Source organism: Frieseomelitta varia, unplaced genomic scaffold, assembly GCF_011392965.1.
Source record: "Frieseomelitta varia isolate USP_RPSP 00005682 unplaced genomic scaffold, Fvar_1.2 scaffold_871, whole genome shotgun sequence".
In the NCBI taxonomy this organism is placed as follows: domain Eukaryota; kingdom Metazoa; phylum Arthropoda; class Insecta; order Hymenoptera; family Apidae; genus Frieseomelitta; species Frieseomelitta varia.
In genome coordinates this window covers 306,350-328,999 of record NW_025110669.1, presented here as the reverse complement: position 1 = coordinate 328,999, position 22,650 = coordinate 306,350, and the positions used below count along the sequence as shown (strand labels likewise).

Genomic DNA, 22,650 nt, shown 5'->3' with positions numbered 1-22,650 from the left:
GGTCCATGAACGAAACAAGATACGACCTGGTCCCGAGGAAACATTTGAATGCTATAAATAAATATAAATAAATTGATTTGCCGGCATTAGCATAAGTAGCCGAGAGAGCCTTGGACTCTCCTGTCTGCGGCTCGCGTCTTTTCGTTGTCTACCTCTTTCTTTCTCTTTTGCTCTCACCGACACAGACGTTGATTTATATACCGATGTCCCTTAGGTTCCTGAGGCATTCGCAGTCTCTTTAACTTTAAAAGGACACGGGTCTACGCTCGGGACGCGAGCCTGTCTCGTCTCGTCTCGCGGTTGCTCGTGTGGGAATTAATTCCGAAACCCACCAAACTCTCCCACCGTCGATGGTGCTGTTTCAATTAAACGATAAGAACGAAATCAGTGAAATGTTTAATGCTTAATGCGCGTAGTATAATTTCCAGTCCATTGAGCGTCGACGTTCTCGAAAATAAACGTCGAAGAATTCGAAAGATGCTCGCGAAGAAGAAGGTTCGTGTTTGGCACGAAGGCCGCTCCAGAGAGGGAAAACGGTCCTCATTTCTGCTATGAAATCGGCCGTTTTAAGAGCCGCGGCTCGAGGTCATTTTTTTCTCCCAAAAATCGGGTAATTTCCTATAATCTTCACGAAGGTTTGGGCGTGGCCAAACCGCAAAGATATTCCGCTAGGGAACGGCGTTGTGTCATTAAATCGAATCTTCCAAACGACCCTGGCCCATCTTCTCCTTTCTGGTCCAACTGCCAGAAGAATGGATCTTTGAATTACGTGATTGCGTTAAGGATTATCTCGTTGATTGATATTTCCAAGCTGATATTTTCAAACGATTTGACACCCATTATTTCACCTCAACGAAAACGCTTGCGTGTCCACGGAATATCCATCGATCATCGTTCGAGAAAAAAATCCGAAGTTGTTCTGTCGATCAGATAGTATACATACATACATACATATATATATATATATTTTCGCTGGACAATTTAACCACCATTACGATCATCATTGAATCATTCTAGTTATTCCTAGCCGTAACGTCACAACACTTCCATATTTATCGTGCACGTTTTATTGTCATTTCGTAAGAGATGCGTAACGACTGACCTATATCCTTCAGCCAAGACTATTATATAGAAGATTGACTTTAAAATATCTATCATCGTGGCCTTTCACGAGAAAGGCGTTCTTAAAATGTTCATCCGACTCAATAACGACGATTGTTCGCCAAAAGCTTTGCGCTTTCGTCGTATACATTATACACACACACGCACACACACACGAGTCAAGTTATCCTTATTAGATAACTCTGTCCAATTCCATCTTCGGCTCGATGCTCTTCGAGAACGAGTGATGTTCGTACGCTCATTGTGGTCCCCAAGTGTCTCTTCACGAAGAATCCATCGAGAATACCCCCTATCAGAGTGCACCCCACCATCGTAACCGCCGCAGAATCACCCTCCACTTCCGCTTCGCTTGGTAGCCACTCCTCTCAGCCTCTGTTGATACTTCCTCGCGCGTGTATCTCGTCAGTCGGCTTGGAGCCACGTGCGTGTGCTCGAGAAGCTCCGGCACAGCCAGCCGCTTGTCTCGTTCACGATCGACTTTGTACTTCCTGCTCGTTAATAACACCTGACAAGACGTTCCACCGTACGAACAAAGAAACTCAATTAGCAAGAGCTTTCAAGTGCGCGATAAGAGACGACACTTGCAAAAAGGAAAAGAAAAATCGACGTTGCCTTTCGAACGATTGTCGACCAGTCGAAGAACTGGCCACCCTTGTCTGAAGGATGACAGAGAGTCGTGTGAACCGGCAGAGAAGCGCCAAGTGTCCACGGCAATAGTATAATAATCGACTCGCTGCCACGGAAAAGCAGGGAAGAACCGCGCCGTCTCGACGGTGCGTCTAAAACGATCAGGAAATCCAAACTCGAAGACAGATGGTGGAGGCAGGGAGGACTAAAAATATCGGCCGCTGGCACGCCGCTCGCTTCAACTTGAATAGTTTCGCCGGCTGGAGAACGGACCGTTCCATGGTTGTGCGTCGGCTCTAATTCCGTTCAAAACTAGCAGACGTTGATTAGTTAAAGGGAGGGAATCGGTCGAAACGGTGCAACTCTCTCCTCCAGTGTCTTTCCCTCGTCGTTTGCTTATCCAACCTTGGAGAGAAGAATTTTTCTCAATGTTGAAAATAACAAATTGTATTGACGCAACATCGACGAACCATGTTCTCTGTCAAGCGAAGTGTTGAACGAAACTTTGACTCGCGAATGTTTCAAGTATGAAAACGATAGACAAGGTAAGCGTATATTTCTTCTTCTTCGTCGTCCATAAAATTTTATCGTTTTTGCTTTCTTTTTTATTTCATTCGCGCTTGAGCAACAGTATTGAGTAATAGATTCCGATAAAAACGATACTCTCGATGCTCTCGTGACTAAGACACTTGAACTCTCCGATTCTCGACGAAACAGGAGAGACACGCTAGCCGTGGATAGTATCCGCTTTCGCGTTACATAAAGAATCGTAACGTGTATCAAACCGCTAGTTTGCGTGGAGGCTCGTTATATCTCGGTGTCTTTTCGCCGAGGAACGTGCCCCGCCACCTGTATCCCACACGCGTACACTCCTCCTCGCGGGATCCTCCTACTGTAATCCCACACACACTCGACTACTTCCGCTTCAGACTGTCGATTCAATGACTCGCTGATTGTTTCTACCGTTAAAGTTCGCCGGTGGAGTCGATCAATTTTCCATTCACATCCGTCGAACAGGTAATTCAGAATGGATAAGCGAGTCGTGACTCCGCGAATATTCCCCCCTCGCAAGTATTCCACGCAAGTTCGCGATCGTACGAACAAAAGAGACATTGAGAGAGAGAGAGAGAGAGAGAGAGAGAAATTTATAGACAACTGTTTCTTTTCAGTTAATTGTTAGCGATAATTTACGAGCTCGTTGGCACAATTAGCGAGGGAGCAGAAACCGATTGCTCCGTAATACGCGAGCGAACATCGGTAATGACCTAAGAACGAGCCCGAAGAAGAACGTTGCTTCCTTCACTTTAATTAGACCTCTTAAACCCGATGATACCCAGAGTCCAACCAGCTTTTTCCAGTCCGAGGGAATATCGGATTCCATCGTAAAATCCATACCAATTTTACCCTGGCACGATCATCGGTCTCGATCGAGCAACAACCGGCTCGAGCTTTCCTCGCCGACGTCGGCGAACCGGCAACATTAACAAGCGAAATTAACAAGCGAAAGAAAGCTGGAGTCTCGCGGAAAAACACGCTAATAACACGCTCCTCTCTGATCGATGGTTTCAGAAGCGTACGAGTGCGGAGGGCTTCTAACGAGCGTCGAGTGGCCGCTTTGAAGCGAACTCCCGTGCCACAAGACCGATTCAGGAGCACCGCGGAGAGCAAAAGACTTTTAGCCCCTCCACGAGGCCCCGAGGTTCTCTTCCACTCATGGTGTTTTACGGCGAGCTTGTTTGAAATTCTTCGCGTGGAGTCGCGCGGCCGTATTTATAGAGCCGCGCGCGGACTCCGCGAGTTCACGCACGTAGAATCAAGCGTGCGTGCGTGCGTGCGTGCGCGAACGCGAGGCGGAGGAGAGGAAGGAAGATAAAGGAAGGAGGATTGGCAGCGGTGGTGGAGGCCAAGAGGGAAACGAAGAGACGAACACTGGAGAGAAGGACAGAGGCAGCAGTCACCGTGAAAACGAAGAGGAAGCGAGAGGAGGAAGGTCGGCGTCGACGAAGGGACAAGCACGCGGGCACGTCGCGATCATGAAGCGATGCATCCGCGACAGGAGCACCGGCCCGCTTCGTCGTCGAGCACGTCCTCGACGTCGTCGAACTGTCTGCGCTCGCTGCCCCCACTGGCAGCTCTCGATTCACCGGGCATGATCGCTCGGCTGTTCGGGGCGAACGCGGCCCTCCTGTTCCTCCTGCTGTTTCTCGTCACCGTGCACACCGCAGTCTGCCTCGATCCCGTTCCGGTGAGTATTTAGCAACTTTGTTCGCTTCGCCATTGCTGATCGCCCCATCGGCGACCGTTTATTTTGTCAATTTGCGACGGAGCAAGTTGAGGTCTAAAGTTTGATTCAGTTAGGACGACACGAGTAGCTTGGAGTTGTGTGATGTTGAGTTAAACGTAGCGTAGAGTTTTAATTATCTTCTCCCGAGAGATAAAACGGTACACGTGAGTTGGTGATCATTTTCGTCGTGCAGAATCGCACACGCGAACGTTCCACTTCGCTAGTGGATCCTATTCTTGCACTTTTACAAATATTCTTCGCAGCAAATGGATCGAAAGAATGTTAGTGAAAGAGATCGATGGCAATGGTATTTCAGACTTGCACATCAGAATACGAGTACGAGAAGCATTTGAAAAATTCCCCATTGAGCAAGAACAATCGATACTTAATCCATAGTATTCAGGGCAAGATACTTTCTAAATACTCGTGTATCGTCGTGCACGTGAAACGTGCAGAACATGATACCGCGATTGCCAGAGGGGGGGAAAATAGGTGCCACGGTGGCGAGCAAAGCTTCCGATTAGCAATGACGTTCGTTAGGCCCTCGTTTCGTTAGTTTCACTTTCAGCGTGGAAATCCGATCCGAAAGATCGTTTCCATGCGGTGCACGCGTAATGGAGCAACCGGCCGGTGGAAAATATTCATAAAATATTCCCGACGTATGGAAAGAGAAACGGAGAAGAGAAAACAGAAAACGAGGCGAACGAATATGAAAGAACGTCGCGCAAATCTCGAGAACGAGATAACCAGAGTGGGACGCATATTAATCCGCTTAATTAAAAGCGAGAATAACCGTGCTCTTTCAAACGAAAAGTCGACGGCGATCCAAGACCTCGTTAACCGAAATCGAGTCTCGGTTACCAGATTGCTCGATGCATCGGCGTTACTCGCCTTAAGCGGGCGTTAAATATTGTCGTTAACTTTCGCAAACGATCGCAATGTCGTTTGACAAACCGTAACGAGATAATGCACGTTTGCTCTTGCGCATATTTCTTTTGCGCGGTAGAATATTTAAACGCGAATCGAAAAGAATCGCGCAATATGACGACGATTTGCATACCTGCTGTGATTCCACGAACGAAATGCCTGTACGACGGAAAATTAAAAACATGTATTCAAGCACCGTATCGCGTGGAAGTCGCTCTTCTTGCGCGCATGATGTGTAATTCAATTCAACGAGTTATCAAGCCCGCGTCAAGTAAATGCCTAATGGATGTGGACGCGACGGATTATAATCACAAATGAGAAGAAAGAATTTCGCGAAAAACACTCCGCGTTTGAATTCCAGATAATCCCCGGAGAAGCTTCGGTAAATCGCATTAGACGCAATTCATGCGACGATATGAACTAAAACCGTGCTTACAGGAATTTCAGATTGAATGATTTATTGATCCGTGAGAAGTTAACGACTTAAACTCGAATCGCGTAAATGAATGATTATACAGTGTCTTTTTTCCTTACGAGTTCAGTATACGTTGGACGTCGGAAGAATGTAAGACGGTGATTCAGAATTAATTCAGTTAATGACGCTAAACACTGGCACTGACGATATTGTTCAACCTCATTTGAATATGTTTCCCACCAGAAACATGAATATTCGCAAGTAAAATCACTCGAGAATTAAGGATTGATTTCAGGTCGCGAGAAGTCGTGTCATTGAAATTCAAAATCATTTGAAAGTTAAAAAAGTCACCCAATAGAAGATTGTTCTGTTCCATTGAAAGCTGAGATCATTGACACTCGATACCGTTTGGAAGTTACACGTTCTGTTACCGATCGCGTCACGCGATTCGGCGGTGATTTACAGATTACAAATCAAAGAACAACGAATGAAAACGAAGAAAGAACGAAATCCGACGCTCATTTGCGGACGAGGGGATTGTAGTTTTCGCCGTCTGATCAATCGCGAAGCATTCTACTCTCCTATTTCAAGACGAAAGTCGATGGCACGTTCGTCGTGCACAACGCGCCGCAAATAGAATTCCTGGACGGGGACGTGAACAGAGGGGACCAGGCGTTTAGAAGTCGGTTCCATGGAAGCAACGATCGGTTACCTACATCGAAGAGAAACGACGAGCTGTTCCGCGAGTGGCGAACAATCTGTGCCGATTCATCGGCAAAGAAATTGATGGGATGGCGTTTAGTAGGTTGTTTGAGGTTTCGCGTGAAGCCCCGGGCGACCACCGCCAAGCATTGTGTCAGCCTAAACCCGGTAATAGCGACGCAATCGTCCGGAGCTTAGGTTAGGATGGAACGAGATACTTTCGCTTAAGATACCCTGGTAATTACTATAATTTCATATCGTAGCCGTCTTTGAATCCTCCGGTGATTCCTGCGTTTCCGCGCCTGCATTCCCCTCCCCCCATTCGCGAACTGAAACGCTGAAATAACGGATCCGACGGAATATTCAATCGAGTGAACGCTTCGAGATATCCAGGCGTGCTTGAAATCTTGACGAACCTATTACACGTCTACCAAACACGTTATTGCGTTATCGATACCTTCACGATCTATCATTAACCGGGATAATTTCAATCTTTATAAAATCCTCGGGAGATCCTCGGAGGGAAAAGATATTGTAATATCCTTCGTTGTGAGATAAAAATCCCTTAAGTATAACAGATGTTAAAATCCAATTCAGGTACGAGTTTATGGCACTAATTCTCGAACTACCGGGAACATTAAATGGCAATTCTCTCCCAGCTCGGCCACTGATGGTTCTTAATAAAGCGTAAAAGGAAAACTCTTTCTAAAAAAAAAAAAAAAAATATCATTCGTGATCTCTGTACGTTGAAGAGAAGTCGAGATACAAGTTAAGTCATCTTTCCCACCAAACAGGATACGATTGAAAGGATACGAACGGTGCTCCATTACCTCGCGTTGTGGAATAAAAATGGCCCCGAAAGAGATATTAAAATCTAATTTAGATGAGAACTAACGGCAGTAGTTCTCAGATTGCCACCCACAGCCTGAGGAACATCAAAGAGTAAGTTTCGTGCTCGAGGACGGGACACTTACAACCGGGCCATTTTTTTTTCTTTTTTTTTTTTTTGTGGCCTCGCCACTGACGATCTCGATAACGACGATCTCCACGCCGTACGAAGTACACATCGTTCTTCCCCTCGTTTATATTTAGTGTATCCTTTCGCCCTGTTCTCGATCGCGATGTTTTCGTGCACAAGAGATACAGTCTCCTCGTCAGTCTACTCGTAAATCTACGGAATTGCTTCACTGGTTTGTCAAACGCGCCAGATTCACAGCCGGACGATCCACCGAGTGGTAACATCGATATCTCGGTGCTCGGTTGTCAGTAATCTTGTACGAACAGTATCGTGATTAGGCTGAAAGTACGAGGGATGTGTATCAGATAAAGGACAAGCATTTGTTTGAGTTTCTGCCTGGGCCTCTTATCTGGATTAACCAGTCCAATTTATGGGTTGATCCATGGACCGACCATGCGAGCCACTGATAGCGAACGGATGTTGGGCCGAATTGCTATACTTCCCTCTTCCTTTCCCTCGTGTTGTTGCATTTATCGTTATCGGGGAATTCAGGAACGAGTGGAACAGGTTTGTTCTTTTAAGTTCGACCTTTGATTCTGCTGATTAGGAATTTTCTTCCAGAGCTGACAGATTCTTCGAGTCTTTAATAATTCGAGTCTTTAATAATCCGATTGTTGCGCTGGACATAAAATTATGACGTTACGAAAATTGTTCGCGCAACAATTAAACTCTTTGTATTACTAAGAAGGTTTAAATTCTAAAATCCGCAGCTAGTAGACAGTACAGTGGAACTGAGTAGAAGAAGAAGCGAAACGTTTCTGTGACGTCGTTTTCTCCTAAAGTAAATAAAAAAAAAAAAACTCTTCTCGCCTGTCTTCACCCTCGCTTTGTTGTCTTTTGAACAATTAGACACGCATTCAGCGATTAATAATCGACTCTCGGCGCCGAGCTTTGGCTACGATGGAAGAAAGGCCAGGTGTCGATCACTCGTGGCTCTGCAGCCTCGCAAAAATGGCGGCTGGCCTCGAGGAAGCCGGACACCTTGCGGTGAAACTTCCTGTCGCAAGATCTCCGCCACTCTCTCTTTCTTTTTTTGTTATTCTATTAGCGTGTCGAGATCGCATTCAACGAAGAGCATGGGGTCACGATGGGACAACGTAGCGATGCGCCAATGGATCGTAAGGTACACACACGCTGAACATCCGTCTCCTTTCGAAGATTAATAATCGCTGCGATCCTCGTTTTGCCTCGTACGTTCTATGGTATTGTTACTCGCGAGAATAATTCCCTTTATGGCGTGGCCTCGCGAGGTATCCAAGGGAGTTATTGTAATCATCGTCTTTAACAGCTGGCGATACTAATGATCGCAGGTAAATGTGAATTTTTGCGACAATAAATTACCAGCAAGTTTCTCGTAACTTTCCCGTTTTGCGTTTAGCATCAGTGTGAAAAATTATATGGATTCTTTTGTCTCTGAATAATGATCAGCGGTAACCCGTAATTCTACAATTCAAAAACCCGTAATTCTACAATTTTGACTAAAATCGACGAGTTTTCGTAAATTTTATCGCACACGATTTCTATCGTCCTCCAAGCGAATTCAGAGACCTCTGCCACCGCGGGATCGGCGACGGCAGCACGATTAGCTTCTTACTACGTATCGTGACGACTATCGTGTGGAATTTCAGTCCGTCCCGGTGCAGGAAGTATGTTAACCTCGCGTCCCGTAAAAAGTTGTCGCAACGGGGAGGAAAGAAAGAACGAAAGAGGGTATCGAGGGGATCGAGAAGAGATATACGCTCTTTCCCCTGGTTCTTCTCTCGATCGTCCTCAACCACGATCCCGTTCGAAGCACGTGAATCCCTGCCGGTTCTTTCTTCTCACCCCCTCGCGGTCTCGACGCTTTCCTCGACTCGTTTCTTTTCGTATTCCGCCCGATCGCCGTCCCATTGTTCGCAGCGGCGATGAAAATCGACCGCGCGGCGGCCGATTAGCATTCCGCGAGAAACGGATTCCTCGACGTCGTTCTTAGTCGGTTAGCAATTCCAAATGTACGCCGCTCGAGTGTGAGACGGATAGGTTGATTTATCGTTCGCCTCGGGGCGTATCCAGAGGAGTCGAGATTTATCTATTGCCGATGAAATAATTGGAAAATTGTCGGTAAACCACGTAGCGCTTTTTGCTTTTACTAAACTTTTACAAAATTACTCGCAAAAAGTGAAGAGTTGATCGACTTTCGAAAAATAAAACGAATTAGCAGGCAAACTAATTTCAAAAGAATAAATTCACTAGTTTGCCACCTAGTTGACACAAGGGGGATATCTGAGGTATAGTAATTACGCAACGCACGTTGTGTTAAGATTCGATCGTCTCCCGAAAAGGAACCGGAGCAACAGAATCGATATTAATTGGCGTGCAGCACGCGTGACATTGTACCTTTAGTACCTCGGTAATCGTCCAACGAGAAGTGGGAACCTATCGGAACGAGTTATTCCGGTACAACTTGCCCGCGCACAAAGAGCTGCCCTCGTTAATATCGTGTATTAAATGCAACTCGTTCTCCGCACGACCCGATTTAACGATTCCCGCGAAACGATCGGCCGTGTTTCGGCCATGTTTACCAAACACGGGGCGTTCGAGCCTCATCTCGAATCCACGATCACCGGATGAATTATCGATCTCATTAGCCGCTAATGTTGCTTCCCTTTATCTACACCTACTATCACCCGTTTATACGGGCTCCCGATTAAAACCTTCGATCCCTCGAGGGGAGGGACAGAAATGGCGATTTGCTGGCGAGAATTTTCGTTGAGCGCTCACTCGGCAATTTTGGAATTTTTGGGAACGAACACTGGTGCGATTCTTTAGCTTTTTATCTTTACACGCTGTATACAAGTGGAACTTTGGTGATTTAATTTGGAACACGAGTGAATTCGAGTCGTAATGCTTAGATAACTCGAACTTGAGCTTCAACTTGAAAACAAATTCGATCATCGTGCTTGATTTGCTCGAGCAAGAACTTTCGTTTACTCGAGTGGAATTTCTCGGAACATGGTTATGAGTAAGTGAAATTCTTTAGTATATATTTCTTTGTATATAAGTGAGACTTTAGTTGATTGAATTTGGAACTTGGAAATTTCATTTAACTCAAGGAGTGAACTCGATCCGTAATAGTTAGATAATTCGAATTAGAGTCTCAGCTTGAACAATTCGATTGTCGTGCTTAATTTGCAATTTGGCTGGAATTAATGATACCTCGCGGAATCGATCGAATTTCATCTTTTCAATAAATCCAACGCCATAAAAATGGCCGAGAGGCGCGTGAAGGGAGAATCCTCGAAGAAACTCGCAAGATCAGGCCGTAGCCTCGAGATTTAATACAAGTCTAATTGCACCGGCCGCGGCGAATCAAGTTCAAATTTACTATCGAGCGTACCGGCGCGCCATTAATCCAGTCTCAACAATCACGTCGTAAATTCCTGCGTCGTACGGAGGAAGCGTGGCGATCGAATCAGCCAAGTCGTAGCTGGAATACGGCCAGTCGTAAAGCGCGGCCACTTTTACCGAGCGTTTCCGCGCGCAGCGCAGCGTAAATTCAGGCGACGAACGAGCGATTCAGAGGAGAGAGCGCGCGAACGCGAGCTACCGTTGAAATTTACGGACACGCAATCGTTGGACGGACGACCACAGAACAACACAGAATATTACGAGATCGCGAGCAATGGATCTCGGATGTCCCCGTGGCCATAAACGTTCCACGTTCCACTGGCCACTGTTTTATGAAATAGAGGACAACTTGTTGGAGAACACGTGGATTATTGTGTATAGCTTCAGAAGGAATTCATTCTTTCTTCGTGGATCGTTTTGAACTTGAATTTTGGTTTCACAAGGTAAAAGTTTGACTTTTTGGATTAGATCGTCATCAGTCGAAGATTAAGTTTAAGTAAAGTCGAAAGATAAATCTCATTGTTTAGAAATTGACTGATTTTCTAGAAACTACTTTTTAGAAACTGATTCTTACAAAATACTCCAAACGATTCCTCTTCTGTCTTTCCTCGTTCTCAAACCCTTGCGCTGGCAACTGGTTTGCGCGGACCATAACGAGTGACCGAACCGTATACAATAAATTCGTCGCTTTCTTTTTCTTTTGAACTCGTCAATATAGAAGTTATTAAAAAGTAATGAGCTTGTAATTTGTTACATTTAAATATACTTAAAACTGAGAAAGTGTTGCAGTTTGGGACAAAAAAATTCCCGACGCGCGTGGTTAAACATTATCACAACTGGTCTTTTCTCGACGAACTCTGCAACCAACCACTTCGATTTACCAACCGATCATCTGCGATTGGTAATCACGACCGTTCATACGCGAGGATGAACATACGCCAATGAAGGTGAACAAAAGAAAACCGACGAGCACAGGAAATCGATCGTGACAACGATTCGGAAATAACTGCGGCCGTAAAAGTCAGAACGGGCGCTAAGTGCTACGCAAGAAGAGGAGGAACGTTTAACGGTCGTCGGTTGAAAAACCAGGCCAGGTGACTACTACCGTATCCATCGACCGTCCCTATCGTAACGGCTGGCTTTACGGTTTCACAGTTGAAGCCGCTCGAATTAATCCTGCGAATTAAAGCTCGTTGATAGCAGAGCCAGAAATAGCAATCTTTCTTCCAACGGTTGTGCGAGATCGCGTTTTGGAACGAAACCACCACGTGGAATTGAGCGAGACTGCGGAGGAAGAGCGCAATCAATTATCATTCTCATTTGCCACATAAAACCTGATCCCATCGTGGTTTTGATCGATCCAGTGCACGTCCGATCGTTTCTGTTTCTTATTCTTCGGTTCAGACGAAGCTCGATCTAGGAAAATCGTCCTGTTTACAAGAATCTAACAATACGCGTGTGAAGTGTTATTCGAGACAAGAGTCGACTAGTTTCTTTTTCACGAACTTCGAAGTCTGGTTTTAGTTGAAAAGTTTAAGGAGATCCATTCCATCCTTCTTTGGAGATCCATTTCCGGAGAAGGTCGTGCGTTCGCGTTGACTAACGCGATCGAGCAACAGACAGCGACGGGGGAAACAAATTCACGAGACCAAGGCTGTCAGGAGGCAACTATTTTTACACCGTTTCCCTTCAACCGTTTCTCGTCGAACCTCGCAACCCGAAAATGCGTACGAATACTTCTCTCGAAAACTTCCGCGGACTTCGTTCGCTGCAAAAGTTTGGCATTATGGAAATTCTTTTCTCCTAGAGAGAACATTAGGATACTTGACTTGAGAAACTTTTGTACATGTGCGATGATTGCATCGAACGAAACAGAAAGACCCAACACTGCCTACACTGATACTACCCGAGCATCGTTTGTCTCGACTGTATTCCCCCAGTCACATTGAACTCTACTTCTGGACGATGAAGTTTCGCAAAGTTTCGCAAAGCGAGAAAGTACGAATCGCGGAATCGTTTCGTTAGACTCTGCGCAAGTGGGCGGACAGCGAGCGGCGTGCTGCTCCTCATTGCACAAGGGAGAGATAGTAAATCACGCGATGATCTCATCATGACATTAAGATATTACGCGAAAGAGAAAGAGAGAGAGAGAGAGAGAGAGAGAGAAAGAGATAGGAAAAAAGAACGATACACATGGAAGCTACAAGAGACGCGATAAACAAGACAGCCGTGCTACCGTTGCACTGGCAATAAATTCCGTGGGGGTCTGGTTCAGCGACGTTCTTCCGACACGTGACACGTTTAAGCGCTCCGTGCCGGGACTATGAGCAACCAGCAACGCCCAAACAATAGCTCAGGGTTATCGTCTTTCAGTGCAAATCGACCAACGAGCCAGCACTCCGCCGGACAAAACTTAAATCGTCCCTTAAAAGTAACTACCGAGGCGGAGGACTGGCTCTGCCAACTGATCCGTGTGTGTTCTGCCCTCTCCTTTTCGTTCTTGTTCCTTCCGAGTGACCTCGAGGCTTGCATTTCTATCGAGATGCAATATTTTGAACTGTGAACTTGAATTCGCGAAAATTCGCAGTATATTTATAAGAAAAGAAATTGTAATCACAGAGAAGATTGTAAGAGATTGTATTCTATATTCTTAATACAGCGTGTTGGTCCTTTATTTGTTGGAAATTATTTAACTTTTAATCGTCGATCGGTGCACGTTTCAAGATGACTGACAGAGTGGTAAAAATATGACTATCGAAAGCTTCTTCTTCTTCTTCTTCTTCTTCTATTTTTCTTTAATGTCGCATCGGCAGCGAGGTCATTAGCGAGATTAGATATGAGTGTAGTAGTTTATGTTTTTGAGATATTTTAATACTCTTTGTATGTCATTTTAGGAAGTCAGGTTTATGTTCGAAAGCTTGTATCAATGATACTCGTAAATTTTATAAATTTCACGAAAAAAATAGTGACAAAAATTTCAATTCAAAGATTGAGTTCATTTGTTTGAGAGAAGACTGTGAAAGATGAAAAAGATAAGAGGAGAAGAACACAATTACACAACGATTTGGAAAGTCCTTTTACAAGACCATCGGCGAATAGTCTCTCTCTTGTAGTCTCGCTTTCACGATTTGCTCACGACAAACAGCCACGGTGGACGTAGTCAACCGGTTGACTTTTGCAAAATCAAAGAAGATGTAAATTTAACTGACTGAGCGGTCCACTTAAGGACAGAGAGTGGAAACTCTAGGCCTGTCTCAATCGGTTCAAAATTGTCTTTCGCTGGCTCGCGTTTCAAATTACTCGAGAATAAACTTCGCGACTTTACAACACGCTGGCCAAGAAACAGCTGCCGAAGTATGGCAAAACAAACACGCGATACGTTTAAATGTTTCGTAGTTTTTCCTTCGACAACCATCTCCTGCAATTTGCATAAAGTTGCCCCACTCGCGTTCCATACATTTGAATACCAATTTTCTTCGGGCTTCGTCGCTCAAATTTATTCTGCTCTCTTCAGGAGGATTTCCAAAATGAAACGTAACTTAAATATTTGTTTCCTGTCACGTAACAGGATGACACCACGCTCATTTTTTTAAACGATAAATTATTGCTCAACCGTGGGAAAGTTTGAAACGCACGAGTTTCTTTGCGTCCTCACTATTGTCCGAATATTTCACGTATTCTGTTCCAAAAAAATCCTGTTAAGAATACCTGTGAACACACTGAGCTGTCAAAATACACTGTTTTCACCTCGTTGTTCTGCACTTTTGCACGAAACAAATCATTAAAATGAAAGAGGGAAAGAATTGAATTTGAAAACTACCAAGTGGACAGGCGTGTTACAGTGGAAGTAGAGTCTGTCGGCAGTGGACAGACCGATCGTTAATCCGCAGACGTTGTTCGAGCGCGTTCTTTCGCAAAATGTCCCAAGTCTTCGCGGAAGAGACGAGTGTCGCATGACGAGAGCCATTCCGTTGAATCGTTGCGGACAAGGCAAGCGTAAAACGATGCGAGCAATGTCAAGGAACCACTGTACGATCGTCCAATCCCTTTTCAAACCATTTTCAATTGAAATCTATTGGAACTGTCACTTCAATCGGTTTGCAGTTGATCTCACGGGGAACGAACTTTCTACGTACTCGATCTCGCTTCTCGGTGGAGTTGCAAGACGTATAAATAGGAGTACAAATTGCATTCAACAAACGTCGCGTAACGCGACAGAACAGTGGCGATTCAGTCACGCTGTTGTTCTGGTTCGTTTAAAAAGCGTCCGCGAATGAGCATTTACATGGTCTACGAGCGTACCGTGACTGAAACTCCGAGAAGAGTTAGGTTGAAGAAGGGACTAGATTGTTCCGAGATCTACCTCATTAGCAAGAGACGAAATTACTCTTGAACACTTTGCTCTATAATTCTGGCTAGATTGGCTTTGATACAATTATAAATAATTGCCTCTCTTATGAAGATGAAGCATTTTTGGAAATTGTGTTTAAAATAATGGAAATTGTTATTTGCATCTGTAGAAAAAGTAATGATACTTGAACTACCTAATACCTCATCAATGAAACGTTGAGTCTTAAAAACAACGATACTTTCGTCTCCATCCCGTTTGCAAAAGACAAAATTACTCGTTCGATGATTCTGATTAGGTCTCTCTGACGCAGAAATTGTTTCCAACAAATTATCTCTCTATGAAGATACAGCTCTTTTTTTGAAAAATTGTGCTTAAAATAATCATCTCCTGCAAAGTATAGAAAAAGATAAAACGATACTTTGAAAATTGCCCGAATCGAATATCACCGAAACGTTGATTCTTGCAAAAAAGGTAACTAAACAAGCAAAGGGTCAAAGGCTCTATTTCGCGTTACGATACATCGGCCAGTCTAAATCCAGCGATCGCGTATCCTTTCAACGCGGAATCCTCTTCGTAATGTAATACCGTCGCTCCGTAAAGAGCCTCGCCGACGGCAATTAAGCCGCGCGCGGCTCGAGACGAGCCGAGGAAAATCAGGCGTACGACTTTGGCCGTGCGCGTTCGCGGAATTCCCATGGAGCGAATATACGGTGCGGCGGGATTTACGCGACGCAGTCGCCGGTCAGCAGACGTCATCCTGACCATAGTAGGTGGACGAGGACCTTGGCCTTCGGATGGCGTGCACGAGCACATAAATCAGGCCGCGATCTCGCCATAGCGAGCGTTCCATCGCCGCGACCGGCCGCGAGTATTAAATCCATTGGTAGCCAACCAGCGAAGAAATCACCGGCCATTTTCGGACATTGGACACACCGATCGCGCTACCATCTAAGGTATAGTCGGGGCGTCAGCCCGCGAAACGAATGTCATTGCTTCCGAACCTTATCCATCTTCTTCGGCATGGCTGTCGCGTCGCGTCGCGTCGGTCCTTTCTCCCCGCTTCGCATCGATTCTTTCCTTTTATTTTTTTTTTCTTTCTTTCTTTTCTCCAACCCCCTCCCCCCTTTTTTGCTGGACCGCTTCTTCGCGGTTAGAGTACTGCGGCTCGTCGCTGTGAAAATGCAGCTATGCGTTTTTTTTTTTTTTTTTTTTTTTCTTTCAGATTGCTTTCAGTTTGTTTTGTTCTGCTAGATCGAGGGTTTGCAACAAACCATTGAGCTTAACAAGAGTGGTTGAGGTTCCTTTTAGGGATCGTTTTTTACGATGATTCGTAAGCAACGAGTATTCAGAGAGAATTTCGTAATTTTAATAATTTGCAAATACCGATGGCAGTATCACTTGAAGAACAAAGTTTCTCACTGTTTGTACAACAGAGAAGATTCCAAGCTTTAACACGTCACTTCTTCAACGTCACGATAATTGATGCATTTCCTCGATTGTTATTCTACATCCACGTTTTCTCCATTGATCCGAACAGTTGAAGAAACGATCTCGCAGATCGTCGCGGTATTACTCATTCGTACAGTGCTAAACACACGTAACGGATAAGATAGAGCGCACGTGAGCAACACGTGTCATGAAACAACATCGTAGCATCTGTCGAGTTAAACACGCTAAAGACCGTTCTCTCAAACGAGAGAAAGTAAAGAGTGGCCACCTACACTCTACTTTCCACCATAATTCACGCGGCAGGAATCGAACGAACGATCCTAGGTAGAAACGTCTGCGACAGAATAAACTATTTCCACAGAATAAACGAGCATCCGTACTTACTTACAATTAATGGTACAGTGAAGTAAGGCGCAGATGAGTGAACAGAGGTGAGCAGCGCGGTGAAACGTGTCCTGGTAGGGTGCCGTTCGGGGATGCTTCGAATGCGAAACGGTATTAAAGTTGCATACGTAATGCCAGTGAATCATTCGTGGCACGGTCTCGCGGAATTCTCGGTACGTTGCAGCCAACAGTGAATTTCTCCGCTCTCCGGTTAATACCACCTCGAGGATCTCCCAGTGAAATTCCGTATTTTTTCCAAGTTGCTGGCTTCTTGCTGAAAATCGTCGGCAACGACGACGATTTTCGCCGGGTGTCCATCGTTTCTCCCCGCGAGTGGCACGCGGCTTTTTGCGATTCCATCGGGGGAGATGCAAGGCACCGGCAGACTTCAGCCTAGTTTGGCCATGCCCTCACCGCGACGCATACAAATTCCTCGTGCCTTCTGGCTCGTCCTCGGTGTAGACGAGGGAACTCGTCGGTTCCAACTCGTCTGCTTTTTCATCGGGCGATCGTGTCGCGGAAGAAGCGACAAATCTGGCCTTCGGAACCGTCGCTACGAATCTCTCTCGTGTTTTGAATGCCTCCGCGTACTTTTAAATTTGCAGGAAATTACTCGTTTACGCGTTAGGATAAACTCTCTCTCTCTCTCGAGGTCTGTGTCGATGAATCTACCCGGTTGTGTACGATCGGATCACGAATGTCTTTGCATAAATAAAAATAGAATACGTTGGTGCGCGATCATTTGTCATTAACATTTTTATTGAAATAAATAAATGTATAAAGATCTAGGCACAACGAAATAAGCAGGAACAAATTATATTCGTGATCTACTTACGGCCAACAAGGAAATCGAGCAAGAACCAGTTTTCCTTTTATAGTTAGTTCGAAGAAATTAATTGTGCAACTCGGGAGCATCGTTAACCCTGAACTCTTTCAGGATTGCACATGCTCAAGAGCTTTTCTCCGCGCGGCAAAATTAATCGGATTATTTATTTTTACATGTTTAAATGCAACTGTTATGCAGGAACACCGCCATAAACAATTTAGAGATACGTATCGTCTTGACGCTCGGCTTTCTTTTGTATTTCATTTGATTTTGAAATAAAATACAAGAGGAGGCACAAAGTAAAATTTTATCACTAGAACACACCACGACTAAATTTCTCACCGGTGACGACAAACACGAAGGAAGACGATAATTTTGATTTATAACAGTTGCAAGTAAATTTGCCACCGTTGCCCATATACAAATAATTTTCGAAGAAACGAATGTCTCCTCAATATGTTGTAATTCGTTACACCACGCTAATAATCTAGGTCAGTGTAGAGTCAACTCGAGGCAGTCGTATTAAGAGTGTTAGAGCTAGTTGGCAAAAAGAAGATCACCTTCGTGTTTCATATGCTCATATGACGTCATTCGACGTATTGTCTTGTCACGCGCACCTTTTGCCTCCAAATTCCCCAAAGAGCAATAATTAGATTTACGTAGGACGAACCACCCTGTAAAACATCGTTCGTGACCACTCATCCAGTATTCCATTTCCCAAGACGATCGACCTCGATGAGGTAACATCATCGTTGGTTTCCTCCGACCATTGTCTGAGATAATAGCCGACGTGGGCTGGATCGAAGAAGGGTGTGATCTGCGTGTGCTCGTTCCATTTTCATCGATCTGATAGTCTATTGTATTATTAGTATTGTAATGTATAATATTGTAATAAATGCCCAATTTGAATATTTGCATCGTATAGAACTTTGCACCTTCGAGTTTTCTACGGATGCATAAACATTCACAATCCAATAACAACTGTATAATAATTGCAATAAAATGCAATTGGTAACTATATGTATGTCAAATGGTGATAATTGTGCAGGTCTCATTGTGTACTTTACTTTTACGTAAAAAAATCTAATAAAGAATAATGGTTTCGTAAAATTAGAAAGATTGCTTGAAATACGATAGCTTGAAAACATTAATAAATCATAAATAAAATATTTATACGTAAGAAAATCGTTGTCTCTTTTCAGAAATCCTAACATGGTACAAACTCTTGAACAGTGTATACTGTATGCGATGGTGTATGCATGGTACGAACTCTTGACAGTGTAGAGTGTATACAAGTCTAGTTATAGTATAGTATAGTTAGGTTTAAGTTATAATTATAGATTTAGGTTTAAGTTATAGGTTTAGATTATATATATATATGTATAGGCTATATCCTATACTAGTATAGTATAGTCGCAGAGTTGTCGCACACAATGACTCCTTTATGCTATTTGATTATTTATACTATACACCATTTGATTCAAAAGAAAATTCGATCGTAATTTCGCTGCTTTAGTTCCATTTATTTAGGCAACGCGTCATTTCATAATTAATAATCATAAAATATTATCTATTTAATACACTTCCATGAATATCTATGAAAATTTCCATGTGCCTTCATAAAAAGCACAGGTGCCATTTTGGGACTCGTATTGACTTTTGAGAATCGTAGTTTTCTGGTAAAAAAGGCAGGAAATGTGTCTGTAAGATTCTCGGCACGACCAAAATCTTAGAGGCAGAAGAATATTAGATGGTGACATTGAGCAACCGGTGGTTACGTCGCTATTTACGAGCCGGCAAATTGAGTTTAGTGCCGCGTGCTGATCGTTACAGCCTTGAGGAATGCTGAACGATATCTGAGACGAGCGGCAACGTCAGCAACTAGTCTATTAACTCTTTGCTCAAAAACCAGTAATTATTCGCCGTTTTCTTTCCCTTTTCCCTGTGTTTTTCTCGTTTTTCAGAACAATAACGAACCGGGCAGAATCTCGATTGACTTTTACGCTGCTTTTCTTGTCCCGCTTTATCTCGTCGCGTGTTTCTCGTGCGTTCCTTGACTCTTCGCTTCATTAAGAAGAAAAACAATCGTTTGCAACGAGTCACGAGTCAACGCGTTCTCCCTTTCAGGTGTCGATGATTAATTGTTGCTGTCTGCTAATTTTAGAGCGGAAACGGGACATTGGCGACTGACGGGAACAATGGCACTAGTTGGCAGCGCGTAGTCGATCAGGATGCCGTGCAGCAGTTACCAAAGAGCAGTGAGTATTTCTTAGAGCTTCAATTGCAAACAGAACAACCTCGTACAACCTCGTTTGTACGAACAAATATATTATTCAGTGGCTATAAGAAGCGTTTTCACGTGTCTTTATTTTCCATTTCACATAAGAACATCTCGCATTCCATATTCGCAGTATAATTGTAGTGGAAGTATGCGAGGTTCTATCGTATTTTAGACGTGTCTTTAGGTTTCTTGTTAAATAAAATGAATGTACAGGAGCGACGAAACTATCGTACTTCACGAATTGGAGCGAATGGAGCGTCTGTGATCGACACTGTACGCAGAATCGCGTTCGAAGGTGTCGCGTGAAGAAGAAATGTAGCAACACGATACTTAGGGTGAGCTTTCAAATCTTATTCCACGTTGTAATTGGTAGTATGTTTAAAAAAATTGCAGGTGTAAAGGTTGTTGTATTCCTTGCAGGAAGAACGAACCTGTCAGCACAACAACAGGAAGAGTAGGTGGAGGAGATGCAAGCAACATCAGCGACGAGGCCATCGTCAGGATAAATTTCACGTTATACAGGTAAAAATTTATAAAAATATAGACCAATTTTATATTTGTCGAGGAATCAATTGCAAATATTTGACGTCAGGTACCCAGGAAGGAAGCAGAACCTAGACAAGGGAAACAGAGAGGCAAAGACCAATCTGTAGGGTATTATGGCAAATGGAGCAAATGGTCACCATGTACAAGACTATGTACCACTCAACGTCACAGGTGAATATGACACTCGATAGTCAAAAGCTCGTAAATAAATCACGATACAATACTACAAATGTTCGAATTCACTTTGCGTCGATCGCGTAATTTATTTTTTTTTTTTTTTTTTAATTCAATGGACGAAAGGTGGTGCAAGAAACCTGGAATTTGCGGGCGCGACGTGATAAGAGAGAGCGCGTACTGTTACGTGGAGGGTAGCTTCTGCCAAAGATGGGTCCATCGAAAAATTCGTGGAAGCCAGGAAGAGGATATCGACGGTGAATATAACGAGCCGCTCAGTTCCTCGAAGGAATATTCGTTACTTTTTATTATCGCAGATATCGTATTAGACGAGTTCGAGCTGAATCCCAATATGGTCGACAGTTTCATTCCGGAGAAAAACTCTCATACTTGGAAATGCGGAGTTCCGCAAAAAACTTCTCCGCTCTCCTACTTCACCAGGATCATCGGTGGTCGTCCGTCCACTCCAAGAAGTTGGCCCTGGCAGGTTGCCGTGTTGAACAGATTTCGTGTAAGTGTTCATCGAGTGTTTGAAATTGTACCTCGCTCGAGTGGGGCTCGGTTAATTGCAAGTCAAATTTTTACAGGAGGCGTTCTGTGGTGGTACTTTGGTTTCGCCAAGATGGGTATTAACCGCAGCACACTGTATCAGGAAACGACTTTACGTTCGGATTGGGGAGCACGATTTGACCGTGAAGGAGGGCACTGAATTGGAATTGAGGGTATCTGTCACTCGATGTTTTAAGGATAATCGAAGTGGTCCAAGACTTTAATACTCGATTAAATTCTCGTTCACTCAGGTGGATTCGGTGACGATACATCCCGAATACGACGCGGACACAGTGGACAACGACGTTGCGATGCTGCGTCTTCCGGTCACGTTGACAGCGTCGTCGTCCAGAGGAGTAGCTTGCCTTCCAGCGCCTAACCAGCCTCTACCCGCCAATCAACTGTGCACAATTATTGGCTGGGGAAAATCGCGAGTCACCGACGACTTCGGGACCGATGTTCTTCACGAGGCTCGGGTGCGTTTGTTTGTCCTTTCAAAATCTTGAAACTTGTACAATTTCTTCCGTATCTTCGAGGAAATTCTCGAATTTTTGAAAAACTCAAAAAACCTTTTTTCTCTGTCGTAATATTTTCTACAACTGTCAGAGAGAAGAGAATTTACGAATAATTATCTTTGCCAGGGGAGGTAACGATATCTGTTAATCTTCTTAACAACCTTCTTGAAAAGTCAACTAAAGAAATTCTTCCATTCATTCTCAATTGCAGATACCCATAGTATCTTCAGAAGCGTGTCGAACCGTCTACGAAGACTACAGAATCACCGATAACATGTTCTGCGCGGGATATCGTCGCGGAAAGATGGATTCATGCGCGGGTGACAGCGGAGGACCCCTTCTGTGCCAAGATCCCAGGAGACCTAATCGCCCCTGGACCATATTTGGCATCACGAGTTTCGGCGAAGGTTGCGGAAAACGCGGAAAGTTCGGGATATACGCCAAACTGTCCAACTACGTTCGTTGGATCAGCAAAGTGATGAAAGAGATCGATGATTGAAACTTTCGCGCGTTGACACGACCTTCGCATTCGTGTACTCGTGTGCTGTACATTATCGTGCTCAGTGCTATTATCTGTGACTGGTAATAACGTTAGAACTGGTAAGAACAATATCCAGTGTACTTTTAACATGATTAACGTTAAGGACAATCCGAACGACAGAGAAACCATTCTGACTGCCATTGTTCGCTCGAAGCGAATGCCATTTATTACACATTTCTCTCTGTAACGATACAACATCACTTTGTATACCGTTAACGATCGTTTCGCACAACTGAACGATGAAATTAAAAGAAAAGAAAAAAAAAAAAAAAGCAAACAATCGTTCGATTTATCATACGAAACGGGGGTGAATCTTCGCATAAGCCGACTACCTTTTCTTTTTTTTTTTTTTTTACATTTTCTTTATTCAATTATACGAAATATAAAGTGAAAAAAAAATCATACGATATACATTTGTGCAAATTGATATTTTCTTTTAGAGTATCAACAACAAAGGAACGATTCGAAGATAGACAGGGAAAAGAAAGAAGGAAAATGGAATCATCAGGAGAATAGTGAGCGAGAAACTAGAAAATTCTTTACCATGATCGC

The 22,650-nt window shown here is 44.0% G+C and overlaps 1 protein-coding gene across 3 annotated transcripts; it reads left to right on the top strand.

Annotated features, from left to right (window-relative positions):
* Positions 1 to 1,550: 1,550 nt before the first annotated feature.
* On the top strand, positions 1,551 to 22,338 carry LOC122536778 (plasminogen). 3 transcript variants are annotated; one of them, XM_043669448.1, is made up of 11 exons: positions 1,553 to 2,294; positions 3,319 to 3,994; positions 19,657 to 19,750; positions 19,987 to 20,108; positions 20,194 to 20,295; positions 20,366 to 20,490; positions 20,620 to 20,750; positions 20,811 to 21,004; positions 21,081 to 21,215; positions 21,294 to 21,518; positions 21,769 to 22,338. In XM_043669448.1, exons 2-11 carry the CDS (start codon positions 3,791 to 3,793, stop codon positions 22,054 to 22,056), a joined length of 1,620 nt encoding a protein of 539 aa, XP_043525383.1. In that variant the 5' UTR covers positions 1,553 to 2,294; positions 3,319 to 3,790; the 3' UTR covers positions 22,057 to 22,338. The 3 variants fall into 3 exon arrangements, with proteins under 3 accessions (XP_043525382.1, XP_043525383.1, XP_043525384.1); XM_043669447.1 differs by having other exon boundaries at positions 1,551 to 2,294; positions 20,620 to 21,004; XM_043669449.1 differs by lacking the exon at positions 3,319 to 3,994 and having other exon boundaries at positions 20,620 to 21,004.
* The last annotated feature ends 312 nt before the right edge of the window (positions 22,339 to 22,650 follow it).

Excerpts from the sequence above, each read along its gene's own strand:
- LOC122536778 (XM_043669447.1), top strand. The coding sequence starts at position 3,791 with ATGCATCCGCGACAGGAGCACCGGCCCGCTTCGTCGTCGAGCACGTCC. Across the intron at positions 19,751-19,986 it reads GCAGCAGTTACCAAAGAGCA|GAGCGACGAAACTATCGTAC; the intron begins GTGAGTATTTCT and ends ATGAATGTACAG. Across the intron at positions 20,296-20,365 it reads ATAAATTTCACGTTATACAG|GTACCCAGGAAGGAAGCAGA; the intron begins GTAAAAATTTAT and ends ATTTGACGTCAG.